The sequence below is a fragment of the Heterodontus francisci genome, chromosome 10, assembly GCF_036365525.1.
Source record: "Heterodontus francisci isolate sHetFra1 chromosome 10, sHetFra1.hap1, whole genome shotgun sequence".
NCBI classification, from domain to species: domain Eukaryota; kingdom Metazoa; phylum Chordata; class Chondrichthyes; order Heterodontiformes; family Heterodontidae; genus Heterodontus; species Heterodontus francisci.
Window position 1 is genome coordinate 31,467,689 of NC_090380.1, and position 26,448 is coordinate 31,494,136.

General features: G+C 41.5%; 1 protein-coding gene across 4 annotated transcripts in view; it reads right to left on the bottom strand.

Annotated features, from left to right (window-relative positions):
• sh3kbp1 (SH3-domain kinase binding protein 1) overlaps positions 1–26,448 on the bottom strand; it is a 316,125-nt gene that overhangs the window by 14,974 nt on the left and 274,703 nt on the right. For all 4 annotated transcript variants that reach the window (XR_010975810.1, XR_010975809.1, XR_010975811.1 and 1 more), the window contains 2 exons: positions 15,736–15,827; positions 7,244–7,353 (listed from right to left, as the gene is read on the bottom strand). Coding sequence is in view for 1 of the 4 variants with exons in the window: in XM_068040380.1 (XP_067896481.1) it covers positions 7,244–7,353; positions 15,736–15,827 (202 nt within the window). In the remaining 3 variants the exon portion in view is untranslated. The remainder of the gene's footprint in view (positions 1–7,243; positions 7,354–15,735; positions 15,828–26,448) is intronic.

Sequence of the window (26,448 nt, forward strand, 5' to 3'; positions counted from 1 at the left end):
CCATAGTTTGTGCATAAACATTTGAGCTTGAAATAAACATATAGAATATATATTCATTCAATGAACAGTATACATTGTGCAAAGCAGTGTCAGATTTCAATGAGACTGCATCTTTTCTCCAAGTCGTCTTTAAAAAAAAAACACCTGGAAACATCTATTCCAAGTAGATCTGTTTAGCGTTGGGGCACAAATACACATTTACAAATGTATACATGTGGAAAATGTGCTTCTGTAAATCTGCTTTTTCCATGTAATGAAGCAGCACAATACCATTCAAGTTTTCACAGCAATGGAGGACAAGAATCGTTATTTCGCACTATAGGCATCTACAGTGGAAACAAAACATTGCACATTAGAAATGCAATGTTAAAAATTTCAAAGGATACTCATTCAACTTTGCAGTTGGTGTGAATTTTAATAGTATTGTGACACTCTACCCCTTGGAATTCGCAGTTCTCAACAATAGGTGCAAAATCTCACTATGCTATGACATCACATTTGTTTTATAGGTGGACATTCCTATAGAATGCATAGAAAATTTACAACACAGGAGGCGGCCATTAGGCTCATCATGTCCGTGCTGGTCGACAAAGTTATCCAGCCTAATCCCACTAGGTCCGTAGCTCTGCAGGTCATGGATCTTCACAAACAGACATCCAAGTACTTTTGAAAGTGTGGTGAGAATTTCTGCCTCTACCACATTTTGAGGCAGAGAGTTCTAGGTCCCCAAACACCCTCTGGGTGAAAAATGTTTCTTCACCTTCCCTCTAATCCTTCTACCAGTTACTTTAAACGTATACCCTCTGGTTTATGATCCCTCTGCTAAGATAAATAGGTTGTCCCTATTTACTATACCTAAGCCCCTCACAATTCTAAATACCTCAATTAAGTCACCCCTCAGCATCCTCTGTTCCAAGGAAAACAACCCCAGCCTATCTAATCTTTCTCCATTGCTAACATTTTCCGGTCCTGGCAACATTCTTGTAAATCTCCTCTGCAGCCTCTCCAGTGCAATCACATCTTTTCTGTAATGTGGTGACCAGAACTGTACACAGTACTCAAGCCTAACCAGTGTTGTTTACAGTTTTGGCATAACCTCAAATTCGCTGCCTCAGCTAAGAACTGAAAGCATGCCGTATGCCTTCTTAACCACCTTATGGGCCTGTCCTGCTAACTTTAAGGATCAGTGGACATGCATTCCAAGGTCCCTTTGTTCCTCCACACTACTCAGTATTCTCCCATTTATTGTGTATTGCCTTGCCTTGTTGCACCTCCTAAAATGCACTTCCTTACATTTATAGAATCATACAGCATAGAAACAGGCCCTCTGGCCCACCGCGTCCATGCCGACCATAATGCCCATCTATACTAATCCCATCTGCCAGCATTAATTCCATATCCGTCTATGCCTTGCTTATTCAAGTACCTTTCCAGATGCCTCAAATGTCGCTACTGTTCCTGCCTCCACCACTTCCTCTGGCAGCTCATTCCAGATACCCACTATTCTTTGTGAAATATTTACCCCTTTGATCCCCTTTAAACCTCCTCCCTCTCACCTTAAATCTATGCCTTCTAGTTTTAGTCACTCCTACCATGGGAAACAGACTCCGGCTATCTACCCTATCTACGCCTCTCATAATTTTATATACCTCTATCATGTCCCCTCTCAGCCTCCTTCGCTGCAGGGAAAACAGACCCAGCCTATCCAATCTCTCTTTATAACTCAAGCCCTCCAAACCAGGCAACATCCTTGTGAATCTTTTCTGCACCCTCTCTAGCTTAATCACATCTTTCTTGTAGTGCGGCGACCAGAACTGCACACAGTACACCAAATGCGGCCTAACCAACGTCATGTACAACTGTAACATGACGTCCCAACTCTTGTACTCAATGACATTTCTCCAGATTGAATTCTATTTTCTACTTTTCAGCCCAACTGACCAGACCATCGATATCTTCCTGCAGTCTAAAGTTTTCCTCCTTACTGTCAACCTCAAGGCCAGTTTTATCATCTGCAAACTTCTTTATCATGCTCCCTAGACTTGCATCTAAAATCATTATGAACTACAAAAATCAAGGGACAGAGAACTGAGCCCTGCTGAACCCCATTGGTAACAGCCTTCCAGTCATAAAAATACCTGTCAACCATTACCTTTTGCTTCCTGCCACTAAGCCAATTTTGGATCCAATTTGTCACTCTCCTTTGGAATCCAAGGGCTTTTACTTTGTTGATCAGCATGCCATGTGGGACCTTGTCAAAAGCCTTGCTAAAATCCATGCAGACCACAGCCACTGCATGCCCTCATCAACCCCACTTGTCACCTCCTCAAAAAATTCAATCAAGTTAGCCAGACATGACCTTCCCTTAACAAATCCATGCGGACATTCCTGGATTAATCTATGCCTTTCTAAATGAAGGTTTATATTGTCCCTCAGAATTGATTCCAACAATTTGCCCACAACCAAAGTTAAGCTAACTGGCCGATAAATACTCGGATTATCCCCTTCCTCCCTTTTTAAATAACCGTACCATGTTAGCAGTCCTCCAATCCTCTGGCACCACTTCTGTAGCCAGGGAGGATTGAAATATGATGGTCAGAGCCGCTGCAGTTTCCTCCCTTGCTTCTTTCAACAGCCTGGGATATATTTCATCCGGGCCTGGTGATTGATCTACTTTCAAAGACATCAAACCTTTAAGACATCCCCTCTTACAATGTTTAGCCCATCCAATATTTCACATTCTTCCTCCTCAACTACATCATCGTTATTTTGCGAAGATAGCCGCAAAGTATTCATTAAAAACCTTACCCACATCCTCTGTCTTCACAAATAGATTACCTTTTTGGTCCCTAATAGGCCCTACTCTTTCCTTAGTTATCCTCTTCTGTAGTTATAAAACATCTTTGGAATCTCCTTAATTTTACTTGTTAGTATTTTCATGCCCTCTTTGCTTTCCTAATTTCCCCTTTTAATTTCACCTCTCCATTTTCTGCACTCTTCTAGGCTTTCTGTTGTATTAAGCTCTTAATAAGCTTCCCTTTTTGCCTCATCCTACCCTCCATGCACCAGGTCATCCAGGGGCTCTAGATTTGGTTGTCCCACCCTTTTTCTTTGTGGGAACATAGTTACCCTGAACCCCTGGAATTTCCTTCTTGAATGCCTCACATTGCTCGGATGCCAGTTTATCTTCAAGTCGCTGTTTCCAGTCCACTTTTGTTAAATCGCTTCTTAGCCTAGTAAAATTAGCCTTCCCCCAACTTTGAACTTTTACTCCTATTTTATGTTTGTCCTTTTCCATAACTATGATAAATCTAACTGAATTATGATCACTACCACAAAAGTGCTCTCCCACAGATACTCCTTCCACTTGCCCAGCTGCATTCCCAAAAACAGAATCCAGATTTGCACCCCTGCCCCTTGTTGGGTTTACCACATACTGGCCAAAAAAGTCCTCCTGAATGTAGTTTAGGATTTCTATGCCTTCTGTAGCTTTTACACTGACTGTATCCCAGTTAATATTAGGGAAATTTAAATCCCCTGTTACTGCCTTGTTACTTTTGCATGCCAGAAATTTGCTGCATCTCCCTCGATCTGTTTGGAGGTCCATAGTACACTCCTAGGAGTGTGACTGCCCTATTTTGTTCTTTAGTTTAACTCATATTGTCTCATTCGATGATCCCTCTAACATATCATCCCTTCTCTGTAACTGCTTCTTTAATCAATATTGCCACCCCACCTCCTTTTTTTAAATCCCCCTCTTTGTCTAAAAAAACCTGCAACCAGGAACGTTAAGCTGCTGCTCCTGCCCCTCTCTAAGCCCTGTTTCACTAATAGCTTAAAAAAAATACTTCCACATGTCAATCTGTGCCCTCAGCTCATCTCCCTGTTATGAAAGTGCTTCCATTTCTTAATTTTTTTTTGACAACTTATGCTTAAAATTGAAAAGATTCCATGGGATTTTTTTCCCCAAGGGTCACTGAGAGGTCTTGTTTGGAAACAACCTTTACTGGAAGTCACATGCTTTAAGCTCAATAAACAGAAACCTTGGTGACTTGGGGAAAATGTTTACAGAGAAGTGACATGTCAAGATTTATGAAGGTCAGGAGGTTTTCACCTTTGGGATATTGTTTTGACTTTCTGGTTGGGGTGTGGACTGTTTTGAGTTAATTGGAGGTCAGCCTGCCAAGAGAGAAACACCCAGCCAATCTCTCTTTTCATTTCTCTGAAAAACCCTGAAAGGGTGCGAGAGCTAAAACCCCTGATGCTGCATTTCTCCTGAGAATCTGGAAAAATCTGGCAGATTAATTCCTGAAAAGAAAGGCTCCAGAAAAGATCCCAGTGACCCATCTATCTGTTCTTGGATGCCAGACTACATGCCATTTTGGAACACAACATATCTCATCCGTTTTCTTCAAGAATTAACAAGCATTTGGCAAAGTAATTCTTTTGTCCTTTTTTTTTTGCAAAAGACCTCTGCTGAGAGCATTTTTTTTTCTGTTAACCAGTGTATGTGCGTGTGTGTGTGCGTGTGTATATGTATTATTGTGTGTGTGTGTGTGCGTGCGTGCGTGCGTGTGTGCGTGTGTGTGCGCGTGTGTGTGTGCGTGTGTGTGTGTGTGTGTGCGTGTGCGTGTGCGTGTGTGTATGTATGTATGTGTGTGTGTATGTGGTGGTATTTAAAAAGGGTACTTTCATATTTCACTGGATAAGTTTTGTTTTTATAATAAACTGATAGTTTTATTGTTTATTAAAGAAACCTGGTTGGTGTATTTTATTCCGGGATAAAGTATGAGTATACGACTGACTGTATTGGTAACTGGGTAAACATTTAATTATATGCTGTGGAACTAGAAAACACAGTGCACTCCTCCCACCTCAGTTGTAACATCCTTATTCACTATACTTCATGCATTTAGGTATATAGCATGAAGCATAATCAGACTTTTTTTTGTCTATTTTTCAACCTTTCTTTGTCCTGCCTTCCATTTCCAGCTCTGTTTTTCTTCCTTCTGAATCTATGCATTTATTGCCTGTCAACAGTTGCCCTGAGAAAACAGTGCGTCTTGTTAGGCTCCTTTAGAGGGTGGTTAAGAGGCAACCACATTGGTGTGGGACTGCAGTCACATGTAGACCAGATTGGGTGAGGACAATAGGTTTCCTTTCCTAAAGGACATTAGTGAATCAGTTGCGCTTTCCCAACAATCCTACAGCTTCATGGTCACTTTTACTGATACCAGGTTTCTAATTCCAGATGTTTTTTTTAAAAATTGAATTCAAGTTGTGGAACAGCCAGAGATCCACATTTCCACAGATGCTGCTTGACCTGCTGAGTGATGGCAACATTTTGTTTTTATTTCAGATATGCAGTGTCCACAGTATTTTGCTTTTGTATATATACTCAAAGTCTCTGGGGTGGATCTTGAACCCTCAACCTACCAACTTAGAGGCAAGGGTACAACCATTGAGCCACAGCTGACACTAAAGATTTGGTTGCTGTGGACAATCCAGCTGACTTGCAACAGCTGCCAGATTTTTATCACTCAATCTAATTTATTTCCACCCCCTGGTCTCCCAATGCATGGAGTAGATAATTTGAGCTTATGGAAATTTAACAAAATCCCAGATTTCCATCCCAAATTTAAATTTTCTTAGTAGAAAACCAACATGCATCACATTTCTCTATCCTTATAGGTGCCATAGGTATTCTTTATCCTGGCCTTTCTTCAAATCACCTTTACATTTTATCTGAAGACACTTATTCTTAAGCAGCAGCTCACGTAATTTGAAACTTACTTGGATCATCATGAAAATGCACATCAACAAAATGCAGTTTGCTCACCACATCATCAAAACGGCAAGATGATTAGGAGGAAAAATAAGGAGGTTCCTTGGAAAATGAAAGTCTAAATGGAGTAGAAGGCACAAAGGGATCTAGAGGTACAGATTCATAATCATTAAAAGTAGCAATGCAGGTAAAAGCCATAAAAAATGCAAACAAAGCATTGGGGTTCATTTTGAGAGGAATGGAATTCAAAAGCAGAGAAGTAAATTTAACCTTATATAGAACCTTGGTTAGATCTCACAGAGTACTGTGCATAGATCACAAGTACGATACCAGAAATGAGAGTTTGCAACCATCAGGAAAGACTGAACAGGCTGGGGCTCTTTTCTTTAGAAAAATGGCAGAGGTGACCTGGTAGAGGTCTTCAAAATTATGAAGTGATTCAATAAAGTAGACATAGCAAAGATGTTTTCATTTGTGAGGAAGTCCAACTCACTCTCTCTCTCTAACCCCCCCCCCCTCTCTATAACCCCCCCCCTCTCTCTCTCTCTCTATAACCCCCCTCTCCCTCTCTCTCTATAACCCCCAGTCTCCCTCTCTCTCTATAACCCCCAGTCTCCCTCTCTCTCTATAACCCCCAGTCTCCCTCTCTCTCTATAACCCCCAGTCTCCCTCTCTCTCTATAACCCCCAGTCTCCCTCTCTCTCTATAACCCCCAGTCTCCCTCTCTCTCTATAACCCCCAGTCTCCCTCTCTCTCTATAACCCCCAGTCTCCCTCTCTCTCTATAACCCCCAGTCTCTCTCTCTCTCTCTCTCTAACAGTGGTGCAGTGGTTAGCACCGCAGCTTCAAAGCTCCAGCGACCCGGGTTCAATTCTGGGTACTGCCTGTGTGGAGTTTGCAAGTTCTCCCTGTGTCTGTGTGGGTTTTCTCCGGGTGCTCCGGTTTCCTCCCACATGCCAAAGACTTGCAGGTTGATAGGTAAATTGGCCATTAGCAATTGCCCCTAGTATAGGTAGGTGAGAGGGAACTATAGGGGGACAGGTGGGGATGTTGTAGGAATATGGAATTAGTGTAGCATTAGTATAAATGGGTGGTTGATGGTCGGCACACACTCGGTGCTGTATCTCTAAACTAAACTAAAATTGGGGCCATAAATATAAGATAGTTATTAATAAACCCAATTAGAATACATGAGAAACTTCTTTATGCAGAGATAGGTGAGAATGTGGAACTCACTAGCAAATGAAGTGAGTGAGAAGATCATAGATGCATTTATGGGAAAGCTAGAGAAACAGATGAGGGAGAAAGGAAAATATGGATACGCTGATAGGTTGAGATGAAGCAAGGTCGGAGGAGGCTCATGTGGAGCATAAACACTGGCCTAGCTCTATTGGGCTGAATGCCCTACTACTGTGTTGTGAAAATCAATGCAATTCAAAACAGCCTTCAACCACTTACAGATGTAAAGACTTGAGATGGAGGTCGCCTTCCACCAGCTTTGGGTCTGGAGGTTGTGGGATGGTTGAGTTTCTCGGTGGAAGAGACTACACTATCAAAGCTTGCTACATCTACAAGAAGGCAAAAAGAAAAAACTTGTAATACATTGGAAAGAAATGTCTCAACTAATTCAGTGTAATTTTCAACTAGCACTGAACAACTTCAACACAGCAATCAAAAGTCAAGCTCTCAGTGAAACGTTCAAGTCATAGACTAGTATTTGATCTCTAGGTATTTTTTTTATGATCATATATGGTACAAGTAGTACATCTGAAGGAAATCAAATGCAATTATCACGATACATAAACGAGCTGTTGTCACAAAAACAGGCAATGCCAAATGATTGTTTTTTAATCCACTGGTTAGAAACCTGAATTAAAATTTTTAAAAAGGAAAAAAAAGGAACCGATAAAAGGTCACTACTAGCAGCTAAGATGGCCACCATAATTTGCATCACTACACACTACATTCCAGTGCATCGAGGTGGAGATGAATTGTCTGCCCAGTCCCATCCAGAACAATCATCTGGGGAATTTTGAGAGAACTGCTCCCATTAACAAGAGCTTAAGGCAATCACTTGGGACATTAAACTGGTGGAGACGAACTACTCAAACCTAATCATGTAAACGATGGGACCCTGGTTGAGAGAAGGGAATTCCTAGACATGAACTGATTATGTTGCAAGAGGGAATACACACAGATAGCCATCATGTTGAATCACTGGGTGATGGTCATGCGACAGGCCCACCGTGTATGTTTAAGCTGGTGTTCTCTCTACAGCAGCCGAGACAAGCATCTATACACCTACAGGAGAAGACCCAAGTGGGATCCCTCCTCTCTCTAGATCACTTTGCAAGTTTTGAACCCTGCCTGCTGGCCGTAACCACCTAGACCTATTGCTGCTGCGGACAGAGACCCTGTGAATAAAATCACCTGCATCACTGTTTCCAGGAGAACCATTGAACCAGTTGGCCACATCGGCAAACCGGAATCCTCAGGACCACCGAATTTAGCCTGAAGCCAGCTGAGTCACCAAACTCCGCAGACTGTATACCTCTTTTTATTGCTCTGGACTCTAATCCAACCAATCTCTCCTTTTGCACTCTGTAACTTGTATATATATATGTGTGTGTGTGTGTGTGTGTGTGAAAGTTGAAGCATATTTTATTATTTTACTTAGATTGGTTTAAGTACAATAAAGCGAACCTCTTTCTTTGTTAAACTCAAGAAAGCCTGTCCAATTGGTTCTTTTACGATAACACCTCAATAGTTAAACACTCACTGAATTGACAAGTATATCCATCCACTTTTAAAAAAACAAATAAACCTGTTGCGGTCCAACAAGGAGCGGGAGAAGAGGGGAGCTCTTCAACCCCTCCTCACCTAATCGTAACACTGTTCTGGCATCCCCCTCGAAAAGCATAAAGAATTTCCTTACTGGAATGAAATCAAAATGGGTTAACATATTGATCAGCCATATCAGGTAGCAATATGCCATCTCCATTCAGAATCTACTTGTGCATTTGCCATCACTTACAATTCAAGCAGCTAATGCAATTGTGGATATAACTGAATATAAATGACTGATAATGGATGGCTAGCCATGACACCATTCTTGCAATTTTCCTTTCTACAGAAATGTGTATGACGACAGCTAATCTGATATCACTAAAAGTTAAAATTAGCACCCCCCCCCCCCCCCCCCCCCCCCATAACTAATTTCTAATTTTTGGAAGTTACCTCAATATCCTCACTTAACTTAAAAAATGTTAATAGAAAAGCTTGTCCTTTGTCAAATGATAAAAGGCCCATTAATGTGTACAGTTTAAGAACATATTTTACATGTTTAATATGAAGTGACATCTCTGCCATGGTTTTCTTAAACACAGTGGGGTAAGGGGGCGCTGAGGCTGCCAATTTGCCTCCCTCATCCCCTGTAGTCAAATAACCTGCTGATAATCACATTTGAAGGTCAATTTGAGCAAGGAGGGCATCGAATTTCCCAGCAAAGAGTCAATGCCTTCAGGAGAGAAGGGCAGATGAGAGAACTGGGGTGGCGGTGAAGCAATATTTGAAGGGTAAACCCTCCCCCCCCACCTTTTCCAAAAAAACACTGGAGGGGAAAATTGCTGAAGAATATATCCTTCTTGAGGGGAAATATTCTCTGTTTTGTCAGGTGAAATGCAGAATGATATGCAGGCTTCCTGCCTAGTAGTAGCTGGTGTGTCTGACCTCATCGAACACCACTGAGCTGAGAAGGATCTGCACCCTTACTAATACTGAATGCTGATCCGAGCATTTAAATGCAAATCAAAAAACATAGTAACCACTACTGAGCTTTTGAGTTGCACCTGCAACAGTATTCACTACTAGGAAGGCTACTGATGACTGCAGTGGATTGAGATTCGGTCACCATGTCATTCAATCTGGGGTATAGGATTCATAGTTCTCAGAGTCTGCATTTTGACTCGTAAAATGGAGAATCCTTCTATTCTTTTCAATTTTTTCCTTGGTATTTCTGGCGATGGGGAAAGGACAGTTTACATTCAAAATATACTCGTCCTTCAAAAGCATTGATCCTCATCAACCAGTGAACTGAAATTGAAATAAACGAAAAAAAAAGGAATCAAAATTCAGAGTGGGGCAGAGAAGTAATTGATTTTTCTTTTAAATATCAAAAGAAACAAAAGTGAAATTATGCCTAAAAAGAATGATCAAAATATCCAAAAGAAAAATGCACGTTACTCTTGGCATTATAGCATCTGATTCGGACCTGTACTTCTCAATGCAGAGTGGTCCTGATCTAGGTCACCAGGAAAGGTATATTTTTGATAACTGTACAGTGTGAGCAGAACAATTATTTACAGATATTTATACGACAAAGTAAAGATCAAACATGCAAATGCTGATGTGACCATTTGGATAAACTCCAACAATAAAACAATAGGTTACTTCAGATCCATTACAAAATAATCTAGACTGGTCCTAGAATAATCTAGGATGACACCAGGGATAAGGGAGTTCAGTTATGTGGAAAAATTGGAGAAGCTAGGATTGTTCGCCTTACAGTAGAAAAGGAGAAGGAAGAGATCTAATAGAGGCACTCAAAATGACGAGGGGCTTTGACACAGCTGTTTCCTCTGGCAAGCGAGTCAGTAACCAAAGGTCATAGATTTAAAATAACTGGTAAAAGAAGTGGAGGGGAAATGAGATTTTTTTTCCACACAAAGTTTTTAACATCTGGAATAATACATGGAAGAATAGTGGAAGGAGATTCCATAGGAACTTTCAAAAGGCAAGTGGACATGTACTTGAAGAGGACTAATTTCCAGGGTTATGGGGGAAAAAGTTAGGTTGTGCAACTGAACTGGACAGCTCTTTCAAAGAGCAGGCACAGGCACGATGGGCCGAATGACCTCCTTCTGTGCTGTAAAATTCTGTGATTATTAAAATTTTTCTGGACTTTTATACAGCTAAAATAAGTGTTTTGCCCCAAAGTTCACTATTATTCTGACACGTAGCATATTAATAGCATTGCAAAGACAACTGTCTTTCTATTGAAACAATTTCATCAATGCAAGTTGTCTAGAGGAAATTCAGAACTAAAAATGTTCAGTATGTAAAATGTGAAACACATTCTTTTAGAAGTTATCTACCAAATTAACAAGTATTCTACAAATGTATTTTCAATGTAAATCACACTGAAATTGCTGCACTGAAGTATGCTGGCATGTATTATCAAAAAAAAGTTCATTAGAGAAATAATATTCCAAATAATCATCTTCAGAATGAACCTCAGGTGACAGGTTAAAAAATCAGTGATTGCTGGGCAATATATAACCATTTAGATAAAGCAAAGACTGCTTAGTATGACTTGAACATATGGTATCTGATAGAAACAATGATGAGTATCTGTCCGACAGAGAGAACAAAGCAGATTTAAATTCATGTGTTTGCACATAATTACACAACAATATGATATTCTATTTTCCAAACTATCTCTAATACTGCAAGAAACTTGGTTTGTATCTTATTAATAACAGTAAAATAGCTGTAATTTGCTCATCTGGGAGATTATATGGCAAGATTACACTACAGAAGGAAACCAGAGCAGATCTGCACTCAGCTAGGATACACTAACAAGCAAGTGGTATGATAGAGAAAGGGCAAGGAAAGCTGTGGTCAAGTTCTAGTGGAAAGATTATAAAGCCGAGAAATGTGTTTCAAACCACACAAGACAATGCCAATAAGCAAATTACTGGCAGATCATGTACACAATTAAAAGAAAGATGAAGCATACTTAAGATATTTCATTTGTGCTTTGCTCATTTTCTTAGAATAGCAAAGCTCTAAAAAGCTTCCCACTTTATTCCCTCACTGATTTTCCTTTCTCCTGAGGAAACTGATCCCTGCTTGAGGACAGTGCCATGGGCCCCGCACCACTGCCGGTGTCTCCCACAATTGCTGTAATTCATTAGCGAGCTTTGAATTGTAGGAAAGCATCATATCTGAACTCTTGCTGTCCTCAATGCATGTCCACCGTATACACTTTCAGCAGGCTCAATGGACAGCAATCGAGAGCAGGAACCCTGGTTGATTTCCCTTTCCCAATCCCAGTCCAAGGACGCTAAAAGTAACTATGGTGTCCACCCACTGCTCCAGCTGAGGGTGGTTAACTCAGCACAGATTGAAGATGGAACCTTAATCTGCATGAAACAGCTACTCACTGGGTGAGCTTGCACAAGTCATTGGGGGAAGCATTCCATATTAGTTTTAGTCTCCTTTTGGTTCCATTTTTCGTGATTTACAATCAAAAGAATTTTCAGCCTTGGCTTAGTGGTAGCACTCTCACTTCACAAATTCTGGGTTCAAGCCCCGCTCTAGAGAGGAGCACAAAATCGAGGCTGATATTCCCAATAGTGAGGAAGTGCTGCATTGTCGGAGGTGATGTCTTTTGGATGAGAGGTTAAACCGAGGTCCCGTCTGCCCTCTCAATACCAATGGCACTATTCAAAGAGAAGGGGCATTCTCCCAGTGTTCTGACTGATATTTATCCCTCAACCAATGTCACTAAAACAGACTATCTGGGCATTATTACATAGCTGTTTGTGGGACCTCACTGTGTAAATTGGCTGCACTTCAGAAGTACTTATTTGGCTGTAAAGTCCATTGTGACATCCTGAGGTCGTGAAAGGCACTGTATAAATGCAAATCTTTCTTTCCGTTTAAGGGAAGAAAATGGAATGATTATTCAAGCTAAAGGAAATATACTAATCAAAGGACTGAGCCCCCTTTTGAGAGAAAATAGTCAATCATACTTGTACAGCACAACTCACTGACAATTAAATAACAATAATAGCATTTCTTCTGCAGTTCGATACTTAACTTTCCACGTTCTCCAAAACGTCTTTGATGGTGGCACCATTATTTTCAAAATAGTAATATATTTAAAACTTGCAAATTTTCACTTAATTAATAATATGCAGTAGAACAGCAATTTTTAGACACTTTCCTAATTTGACACGAGTGTGTACTGAGATCTGCCTGGAAACTGTATTTTGCTTAATGCATAATCTAACTGCGATTAATGGAAAGCGAGGAGCAGAGATAACTCAGAGCTCTAGTGACCGTCAAGAGGAAGTCAGTCTTACCCTCAAAGGGCATGGAAGTGGAGTTACCCATGGTAAATAGAAGTGAGAGTTAAAAGGCTTTACAAGGAGTGATGGGAAAGGAAAACAAAGTCGTCACAGAAAGGAATGTCTGAAAACAATGAGAACAGAACAGAAAGTTACTGAAGCAGTTTTCACATTTAATTGTGTTTTTGCTAAATCATAAAAAAAAACTTACACTTACATTGTTAAACTTCACAATTTCAGAACTCAAAATTATTTGCAGAACAAAGTAGACAGGTGTCTGTAACCCTCAAACTACACAGTTGTATTAACAAAATCAAGTCAGTGCATTATGGCTCAGTTTTGCAGATTTGTATCGTAACTCTCACCCCAATCAAGACACAATAAACAAAGTGTCCTCTCATTATGTATAAATGTGCTAAGATATTGACCTACAATAATTGTAGTATCACCAATTCTCATAGGTCAGCCAAGAAATTTAAATCTTAAAATTAAATGTTGGAAAACTGCAGCATGAAGAGAATGTTTTGTGGATTATATTCAAATGTTCTGAACTTCATTATCAGTCCAACTTCCTGGCCCTGTGCAGCCCGAGAAAGAATTGTTCAAAAAGAACGAACAAAATAAAATTGATAAATATCATTTTTTAAAAACTTGTCCCTGCATTAAAATTCTTCTTTTAAAAAGGGAGGGGGCGGGGGGGAAAGCATTCTCAGAACTTTGAATTTTATAGTATAATTCCTCTTTTTTCCCTCCCAAATAAACTCTATTCTTACTTCCTTCCTTAGGCCTCATGTCACCCACCATTCACCTACTCTGGTAGTCATGAAAGCAACAGGTTTCAAGGCTCAGATCGGCAAGCCAAGCACTAAACTGTGCACGTGATGATTAGGTCAAGTCTATCTCCAATTTTAACTTTTCATTCGAGATTGTCCCTTTGAGATTAGAAACTCATCATGTTGGCAACTGGAGAGAAGATCCAATCTCCTCCTATTTGGTGGCATATAAAGACACCAGAGAACCTTAGAACATGGAAGGTTACGAGGAGATTCAATATAGAGGGGTTCAAAATTATGAGGGGTTTGGACAGAAACTGTTTCCACTGGCAGGTGGGTGGGTAACTGGAGGACACAGATTTAAAATAACTGGCAAAAGAGTCAGAGGGGAGATGAGGAGAAATTTTACACACTGAATTGTTATGATCTGGAATGCAATGTCTGAAAAGGTGGAGGAAGGAGGTTCAATAGCAACCTTCAAGAGGGGTATATACTTGAACAGGAACAATTTGCCGGTTTATGCGGAAAAAAGGTGAATGGGATTAACTGGACAGCTCTCTCAAAGAGCCGGTAAAGGCACAATGGGCCGATTAGCCTCCTCTGTGCTCGGATTCTATGCTATTTTCCTAAACAAGCTATAAGGTCTTATCAAAAAATACATTTAAAGTACTGGAGCCCAGATGATTGTTGCATAATATGTTCCTTTAGGAGTTAGTTCAAAGTCTACCATTATCTGTCCACTGCAGTAATACATTGTTATAAAAATACCTTGTACATGTATTATATACTATACTCATACATTACTTTTGCACAAAAACCTACATTCCATGTAGAGAACAGGCAACAGTCTTTCGAGTGAACTGGTGGGATCTTCTCTTTACTGGGAACTAAATGAGAAGTAATCTGCATGCAAGTTTCATTCTGAATTATGGCTTTCTCACTATTTTGTGAAATAATTGGATTGATTTCTCTATGTTTAAAACAGCAATCACCAAGTGAAACCTAGTGCTATATATAATTTATGCAGTTTATGCAATTTATTAAGTTTACTTGTTTGTTATACTTGGCAGATACATCCTCACACTCCTTCATGCAGCAAAGAATGCAACTGATCTACATTTTAAGAATAAGGCAGTAAAATTTGGGCTTTTATTAACTAAGATTTTAACAGTAGTACTAACCAACCCAGTTGTAATTACTTTAATTGGCACAGCAATGAAATAACTAGATTAGTTATTTTAATATCAAATTACCACTTTAAATACAATTACATTGAATGTTGCATTAAGCTGAAAATAATCAATAGTAAATTGTAATGCAAAGAAGAAAAAGTAAACTCTAATCTCACACCCTTAACATTAATAATGTCTAAAATATGCACTAAATTCAATCTAAAAGATTTACAAAGAATCTCTCCTTGGTGATGAAAAGTGGAACAATCACAAACATCAAATAAATTACATTATAGGAGTTCCTTGAACTCACCATCACCAGTAAGATATTCTAATCACTCCAAGAGGCTGCAGCTTCTCCTATAGACTCGGTGCTTTAAGTATATTCCAGCACATTGCACTTGCTGTTACTGGTCATTTAAACATGCAAATTTCGATTCAAGTGTGTATAAAATAATTCCGTGGTCAGTAAATCTACCAATTACACAGACACAGCCACACACAAATTAAAAAGTCCAAATGATTATATTGATATAAGTCAGATGTAAACTTGAGCTACTTGCTTTTCAACAGAGGCTGATTGTCACAAGACATTCTTCACTGCAGAACCAATCTGCCACTTATTTTACAGATGTGCAGCGCCTTAAACAAAGCTTCCCATTCCCAACTTGAATTTTCATTACCATTTGTCATTTACGCTTCATTCATCCCATTTGAGCAGAAGGTCAGTTATCAAACTACATACTATGTAATGAGTCCCTCTTACGGATCAATACGTCGATGTGTGCTATAATGCAGTATGCAGCGTCACCATAATGCAGCTATTTATAGGCTATTAAAAACAGCAGCTGAATGAGATGGTGACTTCTTACCAATGTCATTGGTCTTTTCCAAGGTCTCTCTCTCCGATGTGCTGAGAAACAGAGCAGGAGCTCCTAATTCAGACTTTGGATCGCTGTCAGACCTGCACAAGAAAACACCAGCCATATCAGCACTCATCTCCAAATTATAGAATAGATTCATAGAAAATTAAGAAAGCACATCTTTTACCACAGCTTGTAATGCTCAAATTTCAAACAGCAAAGCCTTTCTAAAACTGCTTACGGTATGAAACATACAAGGCAGCAACACAGGTTTTGAATTACAGGCATGTTGTTTGGTTACTATTAACAATGCATGTCCGAAGGAATATAATTCAATTAGAACACCCAAAAAAAAAATGCCAGTCAAACATTATAAATCTCTGCCCACTGTATTAACTTTGCCTGGATTGCCCATATTTAGAGAGTCCCGATCTTTGTCTCTGCTAAGCATGTGCTTGACTGCTGGTCACATGCTGAGCATTCTTCTGAAAGCCACCAGCCTGTGCAGAGATCACAAACAGTAGAAAGCACATACAAGTTATACCAGTGCCAATTCTCCCAAAAATCAGAGTGTTGCCATCACTTCATAGGAAATACTCAAACATTTCAAACCTACTGTTGCCAAGAGAAAGCACTGACTAGCCACAGATGTGGATAATGTGACACCATTATAGCCACATGCACTGATTTAAGCTGAAATACCAAACACACAATCAGACAGGTAAATGTATTTCACATGTATATTTACTTACCAAACATCTAGCACCAGTGACCAAGCATATAAATTATGCACAATGATCAAAAAACACTCTCTGATTTTCATTTTACTATTTTACCAACAAATGCACAGAAATGCACAAGCATACACTGTGCAAATATGAATATTTAGATCTCGTGCCCAAGGACAGTATCTATTATTATTGCTTACTAATCAGAAATACAATTAGTCACATCTGGGTTCCCAATTAATCACATGTGGCAGTTGGCTAATGTATTGGACAATAATGAATTTGTTTCACACTCAAAATGTGAAAAATGATGAATCAAACGAATTAAAAAGTAGGACATTTCCTATAATTAGATTTCAGGACAATTTTAGGTTAATGTATATATAATTATATATAAATTGCTAAATATAAATTATATGCAATATGCAAACTTTATTGCAATAAGCAAAGTCAATTACCACATTTCTAAATCATTGGTAAAATACAAGTAGAAACATAAATATAGATTTATCGCTTGGTGTGATGAAGGCTGTTGTGCCCCAGGCTGCTATATCTGGACATGCTCGGAAGTTGGAGTTGGGCGTGTAGACAGGAAGCTTTGCTGCATCCTACTTGGGCTACTGTTGTCTACTCTCAACTGAAAAGGTGTTGAATTTGGATTGAAATTATGGAAAAACACTTTGTGGTTATATTAAAACTTTGTGAAAAACAACTTTGAATTAAAAAGAGTAGACAGCATGTATAACCTGTGACAGCTTGAAGATACTGGGTGCAAGTGGAAATATGGGCTGGGATTTAACGTGGAGGCAGCAGCCCTGCCAGCTGGCCGGAAAGTTAGAGGAGCGTCCGCCTCCGCTGGCCCTAGAAGCCACAACCAGATTTTTCCAGTCATCAGGCAATTAGTTGCCCGAGGTTGTGGCACCTGCCCCATACTAAGGCAGGATGTCCCGCCTCCAAGAGATGCTGGCCCATCAGAGGGCTGGCAGCTCTTTAGTCCAAATAGTACCACAAGGAGCAGTGACTCTTGCTGAGACTGCACCCAGATCCAGACCCAGCTAGTGATGGAGGTCTGGAGTTTAGGTAAGTTGGGTGCAGGCTTACCGGGGCCAGTCAGGCAAGCTCTGGCAAGTAGAGGGGGGTGGGGGGGTGGATCAAGCCAGGGCAGTCCTTTCCACTTTGGGGTGGGGAGGGGGCATCTGTGGGACAGAGGGTGCAAGAGCAGGAGGCTACCACACTCCCTACCCAAAAAAAAAACCCTTGCAGTCAGACCGCCAGGGTATACCCTGTGGCCCTTAAGTGGCCGTTTATTAGCTACTTAAAGGCCTCAACTGGCTCAAGGGTGGATGGGTCGCCCGACACCGACCCTGTTACTGGTAAACTACCAGTGGAGGCGGGTAGGCAATGGGCCTGCCCCCCCACAGCCCCCAACTGCCTGCCAGCCTGCTCCTTTTTGGGGGGGTTGGAAACGTAAAATTCCAGCCATGGTCTACTCCTTAATGAGGATATCCTTCACTTTCATTGGCATGTGAGCACAACAGTCACCCACAACCCCCCAGTCGAAAATACAATTGTCCTGTAAAGTACCGCTAGATTACTATTTGAAGATTAATACTGAGTTCAGACACCTGCACATATTATGCCTCCTTAGCTCCTTGGCTAGATTAAGCTAAACTACACTACCTGCTCTCTCTGTGATGTTCTCTGGACTCCTCGAGTGTGTTGCAGCCTTGCAACACTCCCAGTCATCCATTTTTCTCTATACAGCCTCAGCCACTTCCGTAGTCAGTACAACTTACTGATTAACTGTAGGAAAAATGGAATGATGCATAAGTTATTTGTGTAACTTCTCATTGATAAAAGCCTATTATTTTTTTAAAATCAGGATATTTTGAGATGTCATGGTATTACATTTAGGCACTGATTTTTCATCGTAGTTAAGGCCTTTGGCAGATGTTCATGCAGACATGCTGGCCCAGCTACAGAGAGTTCTGATGAAATATCATTGACCTGAAACATTAACACTCTCTCTCCACAGAGGCTGTCTGACCTGCTGAGTATTTTCAGCAGCTTGTTTTTATTAGAGGCACTTGGTTTGTTTTTAATGCAGGCAATATGTTGCATGGATCAGTGACAAAGATCATACTGTACAACCACAGATGACACTCTGCGTTGAGTGATGCATTCCAAGTGCTGGCTTAGCCTAGTGTATATGTTATTTACTCTCATTCTTGGATTTTGCTTCCTTTACTAGCTTTCTATATGGCTGATCAACGAACATGGTGTGGGTTACTGGTATGACCCTCCAACCTGAAGAACATAGTTTTTCCTTAGAAATATTTTTCCTGGGAAGAACAGTCTGGTATATTATTTTTTGGGGATTCATCAACCAGTATAGACACCTTAGACTCCTGAACATAAATACAAAAACCTAGGTATGGTTGGAGAAGCAAAATGCTGCTCACAGTCTAGGTAACCTAAACTATTCACATAGAGAAGTTGCAGATATTTCACTGTTCTCTTTTCGCTAAGGTATCCTTTAGATGGTGAGGGTGTAGGAGACTACACGTAACACTGCCTGTCTGTAAAATCATGACGACTTCATGGCTGGCTAAGAACCTATCAAGTTATACTCCCACTGTATGTAAACGATGCAGAATATAATTCAACAAACCTCTGGCTGCAGAATGGTACAAAACAAACAGAATTAAAGGTGAAAATAAATAACAAAAACTTAGGATAATAATGAAATAGCCCATGAGACTGTATACCATTGATTGATTACTGCCTTGTAATTACAGTCAAATACAATTTTTTTTCTGTAGATTTATGTTGCTACAGAGGACTCAAGGACAGAAAGTAGATGGCCATCCAGCAGATCAAGATCAGCAAGCCATGCAGAAATCCTCTGATGGGGTGGCACTCTTAAACTGGTGGTGGAGTACAGTCCAGAGGACATTCTTGGCACTGTGGGCAAATGACTGCATGGGGAGCACAGCAAGATGTAGAAACGCAGTGGTTATAGGGGATCAGATAGTCAAGGGTATAGACAGGTGTTTTTGCAACCGCTGGCATGAGTCCTGCACAGTGTATTGCCTCTCTGGCACCAGAGTAAAAGACTGAGGGGATGTAGAGCATTTTGAGGGGGTGAAGGGAAGGGGAACAGCCGGCAGTCATTGCCCATATGGGAACCAATGACAATGGAAGGAAAAGCGTTGAGGTCCTCCAGTCAGAACTTTAGGAGCTCAGGATGAAATTAAAGACCGGGAGCTCAGAAGGTAGTAATCTTTGGATTGCTCTCAGTACACACACTAGTGAATGTAGGAATAGTAGGATAAGACAGGTTAACACTTTGCTGGAGAAATGGTATCAAGGGAGGACTTCAGATTCCTGGGGCATTGGGACCAGTTCTACTGCAGGAGGGACCTGTTCAAGGTGGACAGATGGATTGGAATCAAAAATTAATAGGCAAAACAGTAACTGAACAATGGGAGGCCTTTAAAGCGGCCATGGCTCAAGTATAGAACACACATATTTCCATGAGGAGGAAAGGAAGGGCATTCAAAGTTAGAGATCCCTGGATGACAAAAGGCAAAGATTAAAATGAGACAGAAAAGAGAGACAAATGCAAGGTTCATAATGTAGTAGAAAACCAAGATGAATATAGAAATACAGAGATCTATGAATAGATCTTTGGATACTGTCGGGGGTGGGAGGAGTAGGCAGCAACAGCCAAGTTCGTGGCACCACGGAGGGCTCTGCTGCACAGCAGGGGAGGAATAGGGTTGGAAGAACTGTAGTGATAGGGGATTCTATCGTAAGGGGGGCAGATAGGTGTTTCTGTGGCCACAAACGAGACTCCAGGATAGTATGTTGCCTCCCAGGTGCTAGGGTCAAGGATGTCTCGGAGCGGCTGCAGGACATTCTGAAAGGGGAGGGTGAGCAGCCAGAGGTCGTGGTCCATACTGGTACTAACAACAAAGGCAGGAAGAGAGATGAGGTCCTGCAAAGTCAATATAGGGAGTTAGGCAGAAGGTTAAAAAGCAGGACCTCGAGGGTTGTAATCTCAGCATTACTCCCTGTGCCACGTGCTAGTGAGGGTAGGAATAGGAGGATTAGGCAAATGAATGCATGGCTGAACAGCTGGTGTAGGCAAGAGGGCTTCAGCTACTTAAATCATTGGGATCTCTTCTGGTGCAGAGGTGACCTGTACAAGAAGGACGGGTTGCATCTAAACTGGAGGGGGACCGATATCCTTGCGGGGAGGTTTGCTAGCACTACTCGGGAGGGTTTAAACTAGTCTTGCAGGGGGCTGGGACCCAAAGCAGTAGTCTCTCAGATGAGATAGTTGAAGCAAATGTAGAGGTTAAAGCAAGCAAGTCCAGTAGGCAGGCCGGGCAGGGGCAGGACAGGGAACGTGGAAGGTCTGGTAGGCTAAACTGCATTTACTTTAAGGCAAGAAGCCTTACAGGTAAGGCAGATGAACTCAGAGCATGGATCTGTACATGGGATTGTGATATTATAGCTATTACGGAAACGTGGTTGAGGGATGGGCAGGACTGGCAGCTCAATGTTCCGGGGTACCGATCTTTCCGGCGTGACAGAGGTGGAGGTAAGAGAGGAGAAGGAGTTGCACTATTGATTAGGGAGGACATCACGGCAATACTTAGAGAGGATATCCCGGGGGGAATGTCAGGCGAGGCCATATGGGTAGAACTTAGAAATAAGAAAGGGGTGATCACTTTGATGGGATTATACTATAGGCCCCCCAATAGTCAGAGGGAAGTGGAGGAGCATATATGTAGGGAAATCAGATAGGTGTAGGAATTATAGGGTTGTAATTGTAGGTGATTTTAACTTCCCTAATATTGACTGGGATTGCCTTAGTGCTAAGGGATCAGATGGGGAAGAATTTGTTACATGTGTCCAGGAGAGTTTTCTGAAGCAGTATGTGGATGGCCCTACTAGAGAAGGGGCTACACTTGACCTCCTCTTAGGAAATGAGGGTGGGCAGATGGTTGATGTGTCAGTGGGGGAGCACTTTGGAACCAGTGACCATAACTCTATTAGCTTCAAGATAGTTATGGAAAAGGATAGGACCTGGTCCTCAGGTTTAAGTCCTAAATTGGGGGAAGGCTAATTTTGATGGCGTCAGACAAGAACTCTCAAAAGTTGAATGAGAGAGGCTGTTTACAGGTAAAGGGACGTCTGGCAAGTGGGAGGCTTTTAAAAGTGAGATAGGAAGAGTTCAGGGCCGGCATGTTGCTGTTAGATGGAAGGGCAAGGCTGGCAAGTTTAGGGAACCTTGGTTGACGAGGGATATTGTGGGTCTGGTCAGGACAAAGAAGGAGGCATGTGTCAGGTATAGGCAGCTGGGATCGAGCGAGTCCCTCGAGGAGTATAGGGATGTAGGATGACGCTTAAGAAGGAAATTAGGAGCGCGAAAAGGGGCCATGAGATTTCCCTGGCAGAAAAGTTCTCCCTGTGTCTGCGTGGGTTTTCTCCGGGTGCTCCGGTTTCCTCCCACAAGCCAAAAGACTTGCAGGTTGATAGGTAAATTGGCCATTATAAATTGTCACTAGTGTAGGTAGGTGGTAGGGAAATATAGGGACAAGTGGGGATGTTTGGTAGGAATATGGGATTAGCGTAAGATTAGTATAAATGGGTGGTTGATGTTCGGCACTGGCTCGGTGGGCCGAAAGGCCTGTTTCAGTGCTGTATCTCTAATCTAATCTAAAAGATAAAGGAGAATCCTAAAAGATTCATTAAGTATTTTAAGAGTAAAATGGTAGCTAGGGAGAGGGTAGGTCCCCTTAAGGATCCGTGTGCTAATCTATGTGTAGAACCACGGGAAATGGGCGAGGTCTTAAATGAATATTTCTCGTCCGTATTTACCGTGGAGAAGGTAATGTAAGCTAGTGAGTTCAAGGGAGGGAACACCGATATCCTGGAGCAGATCAACATTACAAAGGAGGTGGTGTTGGAAGTTTTGAAGCGCATTAAAGGTGGATAAATCCCCAGGGTCTGACCAGTTGTATCCTAGGATGCTATGGGAAGCAAGGGAGGAGATTGCTGGGGCCCTGGCAGAGATTTGTGTATCATCGTTAGCCACCGGTGAGGTCCTGGAAGATTGGAGGATAGCTAATGTTGTGCCTTTATTTAAGAAGGGCAGCAGGGATAAGCCAGGGAACTACAGGCCAGTGAGCCTTACATCAGTGGTGGGATAGTTATTGGAAGGGATTCTGAGAGACAGGATTTATATGCATCTGGAAAGGCATGGTCTGATTAGGGATAGTCAGCATGGCTTTGTGCGTGTGAAATCATGTCTCACGAATTTGATTGAGTTTTTCGAGGAGGTGACCAAGAGGAATGACGAAGGCAGGGCGATGGACGTTGTCCACATTGACTTTAGCAAGGTCTTTGACATGGTCCCACATGGTAGGCTGGTCCAGAAGGTTCGAACACATGGGATGCAGGGTGAGCTAGCAAATTGGATACAAAATTGGCTTGACGAAAGGAGGCAGAGGGTGGTAGTGGAGGGTTGTTTTTCAGATTGGAGGCCGGTGACCAGTGGTGTGCCGCAGGGATCGGTGCTGGGCCCTCTGTTGTTTGACATATATATTAATGACTTGGATGTGAATGTAAGGGGCATGATTAGTAGGTTTGCAGATGACACCAAAATTGGTGGTATAGTGGACAGTGAAGAAGGTTGTCGAAGGTTACAACAGGATATAGATCAACTGGGAAAGTGGGCAAGGGATTGGCAAATGGAATTTAATGCAGACAAGTGCGAAGTGATGCATTTTGGGAAGTTAAACCAGGGCAGGACATATGCAGTGAATGGCAGGGTCCTGGGGAGTGTTCTAGAGCAGAGAGACCTTGGCGTGCAAGTACATAGTTCCCTGAAAGTGCTAACACAGGTAGACAGGGTGGTGAAGAAAGCGTATGGCATGCTTGCCTTCATCGGCTGAGGCACTGAATACAAAAGTTGGGACGTCATGTTACAGTTGTACATAATGTTGGTTAGGCCGCATTTGGAGTACTGTGTGCAGTTCTGGTCGCTGCACTACAGGAAAGATGTGATTAAGCTAGAGAGGGTGCAGAAAAGATTCACAAGGATGTTGCCTGGTTTGGAGGGCTTGAGTTATAAAGAGAGATTGGATAGGCTGGGTCTGTTTTCCCTGCAGCGAAGGAGGCTGAGAGGGAACATGATAGAGGTATATAAAATTATGAGAGGCGTAGATAGGGTAGATAGCCAGAGTCTGTTTCCCATGGTAGGGGTGATGAAAACTAGAGGGCATAGATTTAAGGTGAGAGGGAGGAGGTTTAAAGGGGATCAAAGGGGTAAATATTTCATACAAAGAATAGTGGGTATCTGGAATGAACTGCCTGAGGAGGTGATGGAGGCATGAATAGCAGCGACATTTAAGAGGCATCTGGACAGGTACTTGAATGAGCAAGGCGTAGAGGGATATGGAATTAATGCAGACAGGTGGGATAAGTATAGATATGGTCGGCATGGACGCGGTGGGCCGAATGGCCTGTTTCTATGCTGTACTACTCTATGATTCTATGATAAAGGGAATAAGAGAGGCAGAGGGAATGAGAGAATAGATTACTGGCCTATATAAAAGGGAACCTACATGTCTTTTGTAAACACAAATAGTAAAAAGTAGTCAAAAGGAAGGGTGGGGCCGATTAGGGATCCCAAAAAGAAAAGAGATTCTCGTGGAGGCAGAGGGCATGACTGAGCTGCTAAATGAATGCTTTGCATCACTGGGGGAGAGGATGCTGTCAATGCAACAGTAAAGGAGGAGGTAGTAGCGATATTGGATAGGATAAAAATAGAGTAGGTACTTAAAAGGCTGGCAGCGCTTAAAAGTAGAAAAAAGTCACCCAATACAGATGGGATGTATCCGAGGTTGCAGAGGGAAGTAAGGAACGTAATTGCAGAGGCTCTGGCCATAATCTTTCAATCCTTGTTTGGTATGGATGTGGTAGCAGAGGACTGGAGAATTGCAAATATTACACCCATTTAAAAAAAGAGAGGGATAAGCCCAACAACTGCAGACTACTCAGCCTAATGCTGAAAACAGCATGGAAAACTTTGAAACAACAACTCAGGACAAAATTAATTGGTATTTGGAAAGGTATGGGCTAATAAATGAAAGTCAGCATGGATTTGTTAGACTAACTTGATTAAGTTCTTTAATGAGATAACGGAGAGGGTTGACAAGGGTAGAACAGTTGATATATACATGGACTTTCAAAAGTCAATTGACAAAGTACCACATAATAGACTTGCTAGCAAAATTAAAGTCTATCGGATTAAACGGACACTGGCCACATGATTTCAAAATTGGCTAAAGGACAGAAAGCAGACAGTAGCGGTGAATGGTTGTTTTTCAGACTGCAGGAAAGTATACAGTGGTTTTCCCCAGGGAATGCACGTAAAGGGCCCACTGCTCTTTTTGATGTACATTTATGATCTGGACTTGCGCATACATGGCATAATTACAAAGCTTGCACTAATATGAAACTTGGAAATGTAGAAACTCAAGTGTAGTAAACAACAAAGAGGATAGTAATAGCCTTCAGGAGCACAGACAGTCTGGTGAAATGGGCAGGCATATGGAAGATCAAATTTAACACAAATAAGCATGTAGTGCGACATTTTGTTCGGTAGAATGAGGAGAGACAGAATGAGGAGAGGCAATATGAAAGAAATGATACAATCTTACAGCATATGAAATAGAACAGGGGTAGGCCATTATCCACCTCGAGCTGGCTCCAACACTGATTAAGATCAAGGCTGATCTGATTGTGGCCTGAACCCATTTTCCTGCTGGGCCCCCATAACCTTTGACTCCCTTGTAGATCAAAAATTCGTCCAACTCAGCTTTCAATGACCCAGCCTCCACTGCTCTCTGGGGAAGAGAATTCCAAACACTACCAACACTAAGAAATTCCTTCTCATCTCCGTGATACAGTGCCCCATAGTTCTAGATTCCCCCTAGAGGGGAAACATCCTCTCAGCATCTACCCTGTCAAGACCCCTCAAAATCTTATGTGTTTCAATAAGATCACCTCTCATTCCTCTAAACTTCAATGAATATGGCCCAACCTGATTAATCTTTCCTCATAAGACAACCCCTTCATCCCAGGAATCAGCATAGTGAACCTTCTCTGAACTTCTTTCATTGCAAGCATATCCCTCCTTAAGTAAGGAGGCCAAAACTGTACACAGTACTCTAGGTGCAGTTTCACTAATGCCCAGTACAGTTGGAGCAAGACTTCCCTACTTCTATATTCCATTCCCCTTGCAATAAATGCCAACATTTCATTAGCCTTCCTAATTACTTGCTGTACCTGTATGCGAACTTTTAGCGATTCATGTATAAGGACACCCAGATCCCTCTGTACCGCAGAATTCTGCAGTCTCGCTTCATTTAAATAATATTCTGTGATTCTGTCTCCCCCACCCTGTGGGCAACCTCACATTTTCCCACAATATACTCCATCTGGAAATTTTTGCCCACTTACTGAATCTATATCCCTTTGCATACACTTTATATACCCCTCACAACTTTGCTTTCCTATCTTTCAATTATCAGCAAATTTGGCTACAATACACTCGGTCCTTTCATACAAGTCATTATTATGGATTGTGAATAGTTGAGGCCCCAGCACTGACCCCTGTGGCACTCCACTAGTTACAGTTTGCCAACCTGAAAATGCCCCATTTATCCAAACTCTGTTTTCCTTTAGGTAGCCAATCCTCTATTCACGTTAATATATTACCTCAACACCATAAGCTCTTACCTCCTGTAATAACCTTTTATGTGGCACCTTATCAAATGCCTTTTGGAAATCCAAATACACTACATGTACTGGTTCCCCTTTATCCACCCTGCTTGTTAAACCCTCAAAGAACTCTCAAATTTGTCAAACACAATTTCCCTTCCACAAAACCATGTTGACTCTGTCTGATTGTATT